At 43.8% G+C, this 12,509-nt stretch overlaps 1 protein-coding gene across 1 annotated transcript; it reads left to right on the top strand.

Moving 5' to 3' along the window:
* The first annotated feature begins 10,961 nt into the window (after positions 1 to 10,961).
* Positions 10,962 to 11,897, top strand: LOC120381314 (olfactory receptor 14C36-like). The gene has a single exon (XM_039499511.1). It carries the CDS (start codon positions 10,962 to 10,964, stop codon positions 11,895 to 11,897), a length of 936 nt encoding a protein of 311 aa, XP_039355445.1.
* Positions 11,898 to 12,509: the final 612 nt, after the last annotated feature.

Raw genomic sequence — 12,509 nt, forward strand, 5'->3', positions numbered from 1 at the left:
CTTATCATCCTTGAGTGCTACTTTAACACCTGTTGGGTTCCAGGACCCATTTAAGGTGTCAAGAAACTTTATCTCTGTATTCCGTCCTGAGGTGATATATACCCAATCCATATGGGGATAACTGAAATCCCCCATTATTATTATTGAGGTTTTTTTTAATTTTAATAGCCTCTCTAGTCTCTCTGAGCATTTCACAGTCACTATTGCCATCCTGGTCAGGTGTTCGGCAGTATATCCCCAATGCTATGTTTTTATTATTCAAGCATGGAATTACTATCCATAGAGATTTTATGGTACAGTTTGGTTCATTTAAGACTTTTACTTCATTAGATTCTAAGTTTTCTTTCACATATAATGCTACTCCCCCACCAGCACAACCTGTTCTGTCCTTCTGATATATTTTGTACTGAGGTATTACCGTATCCCATTGATTATCCTCATTCTACTGAGTTTCTGTGATGCCTATTATATCACTATCCAATATTATATAGGATATTATATCAATATTAATTTTGATATGGCTAAATGTAAATGTTTAGGAACATCTAGAAACAAAGAATTAGGCCATACTTACAGAATGGGGAACTCTATCCTTTGATTTGGGGGTTGTGGAGATACTCAGCTGAACATGAACTTTCAATACAATAGACGTGAATGCAATCCTTTGATGTGGAAATAAGAGATTCTCAATTAGGAGTAGAGATGTTGTTTTACCTGTATATTTGGCAGTGGTGCTACTGCTGCTGGAATACTCTTCTCCTCTCCACAGTTCAAGAAGTTGTACATAAATTGGAGTGGGTTCAGAGAAGAGCCATGAGACTGATTAAAGGATTGGAAAAATGCCATCTATTGGTAGACTCAAGGAGCTCAATGTATTAAGTTTAACAAAGGTAACGTTAAGGGGTGGCTGTCAGAAAAGTTTAGTTTAGTTTAGTTTTGCTTTGTTTTGTTTTTCCTCCTAAAAATTCTCTTCAGCTAAAGGGAAAGAGGCTAGGGAATGTTGTTAGAATAAAAGTGTTATTTAATTTTCTGAATTTCAAATGCTTTAAGGAGCTGAATTCCCATTTTCAAAAGTGCCCCAATAATTTCCTAGCGGCATCTAAATATCGTTAAAACTTGGCCTTAGTAACTTGGGAGTTTAAGGACTTCTTTATGCTTTTAGCACTACAGCGGTATAGCTGCAGCCTAGTCCATGTATTTTTAGAGAACCTTCACCATTAGCATTTGCCATCTTGTTAATATTAAGACAATATTTGCAATAATTATTTTGAGCCCTATTTTCAAATGTTGGCTTTTTTTTGGTCCCAATCCTGAAAAGTGACCCATCTCGGCAGACTTCTGTCTTGAAGTTCTCAGACTATTTTTAAAGCACATGGACTGTGCAACAGTAGAGAGATTCTGTTGTGGAAGGTTCCTCTCTCATTTGTGATCCTCTGCCTCTCCATCCAGATGAAATTATGGGGACTACCCACCTTGCCCATTAAACATCACATAACATCCCAGCACAAGCTACAGAAAGTGTTCATATGGAAATGTGACATTAGGATACCATTAGTAACTGGATTAAAGGTTAAGAACTATGGACCTAGCCCAGGGCCCTAGCTCCAGGAGTCATGGAATTACAGCAGAATCTCAGTTTTTTATTTTTTTAAACAAAAGTAATTTTCTATTCTTCATGGACTTGAAAGCTAGAAAACAACCCATAACTAAGATGATAGCCAGGGCCGGTGCTACCATTAAGGTGAACTAGGCGGTTGCCTAGGTGCCAAGATTTGGGGCGCCAAAAGCGGTGCCCCAATTTTTTAGAGCGGTTCATCCCCAAGTGCACGGTCACTGCTCCACTTCTCCTGCCTCCCAGGCTTGCAGCGCCAATCAGCTGTTTGGCACCGCAAGCCTAGGAGGAGAATTAGAGCAGAGCAGTGTGCTGGGGAGGACACGGAGCAGAGGTGAGCTGGGGCGGGAGCCTCAGGGTAGGGGAGCTGCCGCGAGGGTGGGGGCGCCTCAGGGGAGGGGAGGGGGAGCTGCTGCAGGGCTGGAGGAGGGGGCACAAGGTAGAAGTTTCGCCTAGGGTGCGAAACTTCCTTGCACCGGCCCTGATGATAGCAAATGTAACCAATACAACATCTGCCTGAGTCTGCAGAGAACCTGATACAGGGAAGATGTTAACTCCAGATGAGGAGTTAACTCTACCACATGGATCAATTCTGGGAGATACAACCCAGTTTTTTACAGATGTGCTACTACTTCTCTCTTCTCTTTCCAGGAGTACCTCTGAAGTTGCCTGCCTCATGCTGGAGTAGGAGCTTTCTCGGGGTGGGTGTCTGTGACTGGGCCTTTCCCTGCTCTCTGATCCCTCACCATCCCTGTTATGTTATCTAGCTGCCGCAGACCTGATGTTTATATAGTCATCAGCCAATCTCCCAGATGGTGCCCACCTCACACATTTTTATGAACCCCCTGATCTCAAGATCTTCGACTATTTCAGGGTTATTAAAATGGGATGGAGGTTCTAAGTAATAAGAATCTCAAATACAGAAACAAACATAAAACTAGGGATCATGGTACAGATACTCAGGTCACGTCAACTGGAATAGCTCCATAGCACTAGGCAAATTTACACCATCTGGGCATCTGGCCTGTTTACACAAAGTATGTGTGTGGGCGGGACTGATGTATAACAGATATGGATCTGGCCCCTTTGACTCCAATGGTGCGACAGCTGATTTACACCACATGGGGATCTGACCCTTCTTATTGGTTCAGTCTCTCTGACATACCTACAATCAGTGTGAAATAAACAGTTTTAAGATGGCATATAGCATCACACCTGCAGTGTAATGTGCCTTTTATTTTTGTGTTCGTGTTCATAGAATTTCTGAAAGCAAGCAAGCAAGCAAGCAAGGCAGGCCATCCATCCCTATAAAAGTTGAAATTCAGATACAGAAAAATCTCTGCAACACTGAATTCCTCCAAAGTTCTGTCCCCAGTGGAAATGAATCGCTCCTTAGCCATTAAAAGTTACACTCTGGCAATTAATCCCATGGGGCAAAGAGCTGAGAACATGCCAACTGGATAGAAACTTTTGTCTTTCATTCAGTTCAGACTCATGGGCAAATAAAACTGATTTGAAATTATTTTAGGGGACATATCCCCAGATGGTGTCAATCTGCATTAGCCTCAGTGGAGTTAATGGTGAAAACTGACATAGCTTCATCGCCTTTTTAGGGCCAGATCCCCAGCAAATGTAAAACAAAATCCCTCCATTGAAATCAAAGGGCCACATCTCCACTTGGTGTAAAGAGCCCGAACTCCTCTGAACTCAACGGAACTGTGTCAGTTTACACCATTTTAGGACATTACACAGAGCTTTTAGTATTTGCCTCCAGGTACCTCTTAGTGACCAACATCAAACAGTCAGAGCAGCCTCAGCTGTGGGTTCCTGCGGTGGCTGCATCCCAAGAGCTGCTGACGAAATGCAGGAGAAAAAAAAAGTTTCTACTCCCCCATGTCCCTGCCTGCAGGTATATGGGATCTTGGGAACAATTACCACATGGGTGGGGTGCAAAATAAACTTTATTAAGAAAATACAAAAACAGGGAAAATTCAATAGTGAGGGGTATGGGGTTGTTAAGGTAGACAACTGGGGAGGGGTTTCTGTTTGGTGAACAGTAAGGGGGTTTCAATAGTGGGGTACAACACAGTAGGATACAATACAGTGGGTAATCAGTTAACACTGAGGTATAAATGTAACAGGTAGCTAGCGATTTCTATGTAAAAAGGTGTGTCACAGCAGCATATAACCAACTAACAGTTATGGATAAAATGTGTTAAATAACAAACAATTTTAGGTAAAATGTGTCACAGTGGTGTAAATGTAGAATGTGAGGGGTATCAGAGAGGAAGAAAGTAACCAATGGGGTTTTATGCTAGAGATTTAAACTTAGTAAGACAGAGCAAACAGGCTGCAAGCTTAAGCAGCAGAGAGAGTGTAACAAGGTAGAAGGACGCAGAGAAGCTGGGGGGGGGGGTTTGCAGTGGGAAGACAGACTTAATTACAATTATACAGAACACAGCAAAATCTTATCTATGATCTAACTTAACCAAGACTACACAAATTAAAACACAATGCAACAATTCTCTAAGCCTAACTTACAAAGTATAATGCTAAACTTAACTTAATGGGTGCACCTTATGCTAAGGATAGTTCCAGAGGGCTGAGTGGTGTGTGTCCAGGACACAGCTCCAAAGAGGGGGGGGGTGACTGCAGCAGTGGGGTGGCTGAAAGCAGGCTTATTTCTAGCAGCAAAGGCACTGCAGAACTAGAAACAGATTACAGATACAGACCAAGGAGTTAGCTTCGGTCTGTCTGTTGGGGAAACAGAACCAGCAGCTAGGACGGGGTGGGGTGGGAGTGTAAGAGAGGTTTTAAGACACAGACCAAGGTTTAGCTTGAGTCTGTGTGCTGGGGAGACAGAGCCAGCAGCTAAAATAATAAAATAAAAGTATAGAAAGTTTCACAGAGGGATTCTTACCATCCCCCAAGGCAGCAGCAGAGGCAGAAGCAGCAAGAACATCAGAAGGCTCGGTACAGTCTTGATAATCAGGAGATCTCTCAGGCAGCAATTCATTCTTCGTGGGTTTTTTTTCCAAAAACGGGGGTACGCTCAAAAATAAAACGAGAGCGGAGAAAGGACCCCCAGAACCCCTGGTTGATCAGACCAGGCAGCAATGCAAGAACCTTTCTGAAGTCTGTTAAAAAATGTCTGTTTTTAAAGGCAAACCCTGGCAGCTTCCCGCCAGTAACTCTGATTGGCTCCCCCTCTTACAGGGAGGAGAGAAGGCAGGGAGAAGACTGCAGGCAGCCACAGAGGCATGTTTGGACTAGTCCTGAGCCCAGAGGTATGACTCATGCCCAGGATCTTAAAAACACAATAGGTCTTGCAGCTCTGGACAGTGCCCACCCTACACCAAGCCCAGGTTTTAACAAGGTGATAACAAGACTAACAGGGCAGTGGTCCCACTTAGCACAAGTGGCCATCCCTTTGAGAAGGGCAATGACTCTTGTTAAACAACTTAACAGCCACAGGAGGAAAACAAGAACAAAATGGAGTAAGGGGACAGCTTTAAGAAACAAAATGGAGCTGTAACAGACACCCCAGAGCTGTTTATGTGGCATTAATGAAGGAACAGGCTATTCCAGGCCTGCTGCGGCTCTGGTGCCAGTGGGCTCTGAGCTATCGTAGGTCACGTGTCTGTGCTACCAATATCTATTCTATTCTGCAATCCCCTTGGGAAGCCACATGGGACTCAGCCCTGCCTTGTTTTTAATCCAGGGTTCTTTCAGGGATGCTGCCATCATGTGAGATTCAGGTTGGGTGCTCTTCCCCCTCTCTGGTGTTTAGGGTCAGCTAGGGCAGCTTGTCAAGGTGGATTGTTCCTGAAGTGAGATCAGATTCAGCTATTTAGCCCCAGACAAGGTATACCCTGGGCTATGACTGTGTCTGAATCCTGCGTAGGCAAGGATCAATTTCAGAGCTGGGAGGGATTTCCAATCCCCAATCCCATTTACTCCTTCACATTTCAGCCAAGCCTGCCCAAAGAGGGGAGCTCCCATCTGTGGAATGGGTCCCCGTCTGCTAGGAACTGCAGAGAGACCCAGCAACTCAGTGAATATCGCAAAGAGACTGGGAGACAGCAGCTGGATAACACAGTGATGAGGCATTGTTGACAGGTGCAAAGAGAGACAGTGACAGAAGAATCCTGGCAGTGGACTGCCCAATGCTTCAGAGGCTGGGAAACAGTCCACAAAGACCCACACTGTAAGTCTGCTATTTCAGTTAAATATGTTTGGGTGCTAATATACTGGAGCAATGTAATACTAGAACTATGAGTTACAATTGGAACTCTTTGAAACTTTTATTATCATTTAATCAAATAGCTAGAGCTGCTCATTTTTTTCCAGCATAAAAATTTCTCTTTTCATTGAAATTGTAGAAACCAAGCCATTTTTTGGGTTTGTGACTCAAGAACCAAACAGGTGCTGTTAAAAAATGCTGAAAACTGAAAAATGTCCACAGAGTTTTTTTAAACAAGAAAAAAAAATTCCAATAGATACATTGATTTTAAGGATAGCACAGACCTATCACAATTTTTTTTTCAATTTAAAGCCCACTTTTCCTTTGAAATAATTTAAACAGAAAATATCGGAATTCTCCATATTGAAAACTAATATTTAAGCCAATGGGCCAGCATTGATATGGTCCAATAACACCCTCTGTTCCAATCACGTTTATTGCTCTTTCAAAAAGATTCTTGCAGAATGGTAAAATTGAGGAAGCGGCAATGTCAGTATCCTCAGAATAACAATCTTTATACCTTTCTAGCAGACCATGGTTAGCATACTTGCAGACAGTAAAAGTAAACATTTGCATTTGTTTATACATAAGCCTATTCGTTATCTTATTTGTCTGCAATACTAGAACAGAAAACAAGACTGCAATTCACAAGGTCGTAACGACTTTTCACACAATTCACTCTGCACCAGATACAGGGTAACATCTTAACCTCTGCTAATTAGCTAACATACATTAAGATCCCTTCAAACCTCTATTAATTAATTCTTGGCCTCCACATTTTATACATAAAGGCATCTTTAAACTGAGGCACAGAGAACTGAAGCCCCCAGCCAAAGCCTGTCTCTGCTCAATAACATAGAAGAGGGCAAATGTGCCTAGACCCCAGATCTCCTGTTCTAGCACCGTATCCTCTGTCCCACACTGATGTTCGCTAACCAGAAATACTCTTAACAGGTGGACAGCACAGAAACATAGTAAGACACAGCCTGTGTCCCGGAGAGCTTCCAACTGGAGTAGGCAGGACAGAGAAAGATAGGGAGAAGAAACAGAGGTACAGGAAGGCCCACGGTCACAAAGCAAGTCAGTGTCAGAAGCAAGAATAGAAACCAAGTCTCCTGATGGCCACTGAAAGGCAAAGGCCACATATACAGTCACAGAGGGAAATTAAACAATGTAGAAGTGGCTGAGTGATGCTATTATCCCCTCATCACACAGCGATGGAAATGCAGCTGGGATTTGGTGCCACAGATCAGTTTTGGAAGCAGGCAGCAGGCCGTCTCTGTTGTGTTGCAGTGGAACACTTACCACTGAGCTGTCATTGAGGATGCTTTCTGAGTCCAGGTCATATTTCTTCAGAAACTGGAAATCAGGCAGCATTTGCTTTTTAATACATTACCTCCACATCCAACTTTGCATATTTCCCCAGTAGGGGAAATAGCTTGTCTAGATCATTGCGGTGGGAGGTGCTTTGCTCCATCCATCACACTGCATTTTATCAAGCCACATCCTGAGCCAGATCTTCAAATGGTGTAAACTGATGCAACAAACCATCCCAATGTGTAGGAAGAAAAGTAAATATGGCAGGCAACCAGCTTGGCTTAACAGTGAAATCCTTGCTCGTCTTAAACACAAAAGAACAGCTTACAAGAAGTGGAAGATTGGACAAATAACCAGGGAGGAGTATAAAAGTATTGTTCAGGCATGCAGGTGTGAAATCAGGAAGGCCAAATCACACTTGGAGTTGCAGCTAGCCGGAGATGTTAGGAGTAACAAGAAGGGTTTCTTTAGGTATGTTAGCAACAGGAAGAAAGTCAAGGAAAGTGTGGGCCCCTTGCTGAATGAGGGAGGGAACCTAATGACAGACGATGTGGAGAAAGCTAGTGTACTCAATGCTTTTTTTGCCTCTGTCGTCACAGAGAAGGTCAGCTCCCAGACAGCTGCACTCTGCAGCATGGTATGGGGAGGAGGTGACCAGCTCTCTGTGGAGAAAGAAGTAGTTCAGGGCTATTTAGGAAAGCTGGATGAGCACAAGTCCATGGGGCCGGATGCGCTGCATCCGAGGGTGCTAAAGGAGTTGGCCGATGAGATTGCAGAGCCATTGGCCATTATCTTTGAAAAATCATGGCGATCGGGGGAGGTCCCGGATGACTGGAAAAAAGCTAATGTAGTGCCCATAAGGGAAGAAGGAAGATCCAGGAACTACAGGCCAGTCAGTCTCACCTCAGTCCCTGGAAAAATCATGGAACAGGTCCTCAAGGAATCAATCCTGAACCACTTAAAGGAGGGGAAAGTGATCAGGCACAGTCAGCATGGATTCACCAAGGGCAAGTCATGCCTGATTAACCTAATTGCCTTCTATGACGAGATAACCAGCTCTGTGGATGAGGGGAAAGCAGTGGATGTGCTATTTCTGGACTTTATCAAAGCTTTTGATACAGTCTCCCACAGTATTCTTGCCAGCAAGTTAAAGAAGTATGGGCTGGATGAATGGACAGTAAGGTGGATAGAAAACTGGCTAGATGGTCGGGCTCAACAGGTAGTGATCAATGGTTTCATGTCTAGTTGGCAGCCGGTATCAAGTGGAGTGCCCCAAGGGTCGGTGCTGGGGCTGGTTTTATTCAATATCTTCATTAACGATCTGGAGGATGGTGTGGACTGCACCCTTAGCAAGTTTGCAGATGACACTAAACTGGGAGGAGTGGTTGATACTCTGGAGGGTAGGGCTAGGATACAGAGGGACCTAGACAAATTAGAGGATTGGGCCAAAAGAAATATGATGAGGTTCAACAAGGACAAGTGCAGAGTCTTGCACTTAGGATGGAAGAATCCCATGCACTGCTACAGACTAGGGACCGAATGGCTGGGCAGCAGTTCTGCAGAAAAGGACCTAGGGGTTACGGTGGACAAAAAGCTGAATATGACTCAACAGTGTGCCCTTGTTGCCAAGAAAGCTAATGGCATTTTGGGATGTATAAGTAGGGGCATTTCCAGCAGATCGAGGGATGTGATCATTCCCCTCTACTCAGCACTGGTGAGGCCTCATTTGGAGTACTGTGTCCAGTTTTGGGCCCCACACTACAAGAAGGATGTGGATAAATTGGAGAGAGTCCAGCGGAGGGCAACAAAAATGATTAGGGGGCTGGAGCACATGACTTATGAGGAGAGGCTGAGGGAACTGGGATTGTTTAGTCTGCAGAAGAGAAGAATGAGGGGGGATTTGATAGCTGCTTTCAACTACCTGAAAGGCGGTTCCAAGGAGGATGGATCTAGACTGTTCTCAGTGGTAGAAGATGACAGAACAAGGAGTAATGGTCTCAAGTTGCAGAGGGGGAGGTTTAGGCTGGATATTAGGAAAAACTTTTTCACTAGTAGGGTGGTGAAGAACTGGAATGGGTTACCTAGGGAGGTAGTGGAATCTCCTTCCTTAGAGGTTTTTAAGGTCAGGCTTGACAAAGCCCTGGCTGGGATGATTTAGTTGGGTTTGGTCCTGCTTTGAGCAGGGGGTTGTACTAGATGACCTCCTGAGGTCCCTTCCAACCCTGAGATTCTATGATTCTATGATTCTATGAACTCCATTGACATTAAGGGAGCCATGCCAATTTACACTCGTGTGTTATTTTGCCATTCCTAGTCAATGGCAGTGACAAATGCTGTGCACCTTTCACACTTCTACAGTCAGATATTCCTGAGGGAAATCAGGGCCATACTTAGGATGTAGATGTAACCCCGACCGTTGTCTTTGTTCTTCCCGCCACATTCATCACACAATGAACTGAGGAAGAAAATGTCCAAACAAATCACCGTGACCGAGTTCCTTCTCCTGGGATGCTCTGATATTCGGGAGATGCAGATTTTACACTTCTTGGTGTTTCTAGTGATTTACCTGGCAGCCCTGATGGGCAATCTTGTGATCATCACAGCCATGGACCTCGACCACCATCTTCAAGTCCCCAATTTTCCTTTGAAATAATTTAAACGGAAAATATTTGAATATTCCAGATTGGAAGCTTTGATTTCAGCCAGGTTGGGAATATTAACATTATCCAGTAACAGAAAAATTTGAACCCAGACACTCTATTGCAACAGTGTATATTTCTGTTTCAAAGGTACACTTGTTGAATGGCAATACTGAGTAAGCAGCAAAGTTGGTAGCCCACAGCATATTTATTAAGCATTCTAGTGCCTCAGATAGAGAACAGAGAATTGAAGCCCTCCCACCAAAGCCTGTCTCTCTTAACCCTGCCCCCGGAAATAGAGGAGGTGAATGGGGTTAGAACCTAGATCTCCTGCTCTAGAGCCATATCCTCTGTCCCATACTGCTGCCAGCTAAACACATATGCTGTAAATGGGAACATACATGTAACAAGACACAGCCCCTCCCCCAGAGCTCACAGTCCAAGCAGACCAGGCAGAGAAAGGGTCGGAGGGGAAACAGAGGCACGGGGGGGAATGACTGGCTCAAGATCACAGAGTAGGTCAGCGGCAGAGACAAGAATAGACCCCAAGTCTTCTGATGGTCAGTGACTCACACAGACATAAAATGACAGAGGTAAACGTTGCAGCAAAGAGGTAGCTGAGCGATGCTACTACCCCACTGTTACACTTAGATTGAAGTTGGATCTTGTGTCACAAATCAATACGTATGCAGGCAGCAGGTCATCTATGTGGTGCTGCAGTGGAATCACTAAAGACAAGCTCTCATACATGATGCTGAGCAAGTCTATGTCATATTTCCTCGAAGAGTGGATATCAGGCTGTGTTGGTGGGCTGTTTGTAGCAAGAGAGGATCCAGCTTGCCTAGAATATTGCATTGGATTGTACTTTGATCCATCCTTCACACAGCATTTTATCAAGCCACATCCTGGGGCAGATCTTTAGATGGTGCAAACTGATGCAACTCCATTGACTTTAAGGGAGCCGTGTCAATTTGCACGTGTGTGATAACTCACCACTCTTAGTTAAATAGTAGTGAAGAGTGCTGTGCATTGTTGACACTCACATCATGAGATATTGCTGTGAGGAATCAGGGCCACTCCTTCTCTCACTCTAATCCCCACCACTATGTCCTTCCCTCCACAGCCATCACACAATGAACTGAGAAAGAAAATGTCCAACCAAACCTCCTTGACCAAGTTCCTTCTCCTGGGATTCTCTGATGTTCGGGAGCTGCAGATTTTGCACTTTGTGGTGTTCTTAGTGATTTACCTGGCAGGCCTGATGGGGAATCTTCTCATTATCTTGGCCATAGCTGTCAACTACCATCTTCATACCCCCATGTACTTCTTCCTGGTGAATCTGTCCATCCTAGATGTTGGCGCCATCTCCGTCACCATCCCCAAATCCATGGTCAACTCCCTCATGAACACCAGGGTGATTTCTTATCCTGGATGTGTCTCCCAGGTCTTTCTCTTATTTCTCTTCGTTGCAGCTGATCTTGCCTTACTCACCATCATGGCATATGACCGATATGTCGCCATCTGCCAACCACTGCACTACGAGAGCATAATGAACAGGAGAGCTTGTGTCCAAATGGCAGCCAGTGCCTGGATTACTAGTATTGTCTACTCTGCCCTGCACACTGGGAACACCTTCAGGTTACCCTTCTGTCAGTCCGATGTCATCAACCAGTTCTTCTGTGAAATCCCCCAGCTACTCAAGCTCACCTGCTCTGACTCGTACCTCAGTGAAGTTTGGGCTCTTGCCTTTAGTGTGTTTTTAGGTTTAAATTGCTTTGTTTTTATAATTGTGTCTTATGTTCAGATCTTCAAAGCAGTGCTGAGAATCCCTTCTGAGCAGGGCCGGGGTAAAGCCTTCTCCACCTGCCTCCCTCACCTCACTGTGGTCTCTTTGTTACTTTGCACTGGCTTCTTTGAGTACATGAAACCCATCTCCAGCTCAGCATCAAATATGGATCTCATGATGGGTGTTCTCTATTCCCTGGTGCCTCCAATAATGAATCCAATCATCTACAGCATGAGGAACAAGGAGATCAAAGCTGCATTAAAGAAACTGATTGTGTGGAGATTAATTACCAAGAATTAAAATGCCCATCATTGGTACTTGATTGAGATTTCATTCTGAGCTTCTTTATGGTTATAATCAACTGATGACAAAAGTGTCCCCTTGAGAAAATAGAATGCAATCTGTTTATGAAATCATAAAATCCGGACTAACTCCACTGAAGTAAAATTAGTTAATTTAGAATTACACCAGTGTAAAAAAGATCAGAATCTAAATATCTATCCATAAATGTACATACACACCTATCTATCTGTCTTATACTGCTAACATCACCTTGCTATCTGAGCATGTTGCACAGAATATCAATAGCCATAGCTAAGTCACTAGTGGACTTCATTAACGTTCTGGTGCTTTTCCTTTTTTGGGATTAAAAATTGTGGTTGGGGTATGAGAGGTTTGGCTTGTTTGTTTGCTTGTTTCTTTTTCATGTTGTGTCACTTTATAGATTCATTGGTTGGTTTGTTTCTTTATTCCAGGTGACTTTAGTGGGGTAGGAATTTGCAGGGTGGAATATGTTTGATTAAATCTGGATATCCATTTATTTTGTCATCTATTCAATATGTCAATGTCATAATGTCTTTTAAAGGATTTTCTGGGTGACTTGAAATTTTCCTTTTCCCAATGATGAAAAAT

This window comes from Mauremys reevesii, linkage group 13 (genome assembly GCF_016161935.1).
Source record: "Mauremys reevesii isolate NIE-2019 linkage group 13, ASM1616193v1, whole genome shotgun sequence".
Lineage (NCBI taxonomy): Eukaryota > Metazoa > Chordata > Testudines > Geoemydidae > Mauremys > Mauremys reevesii.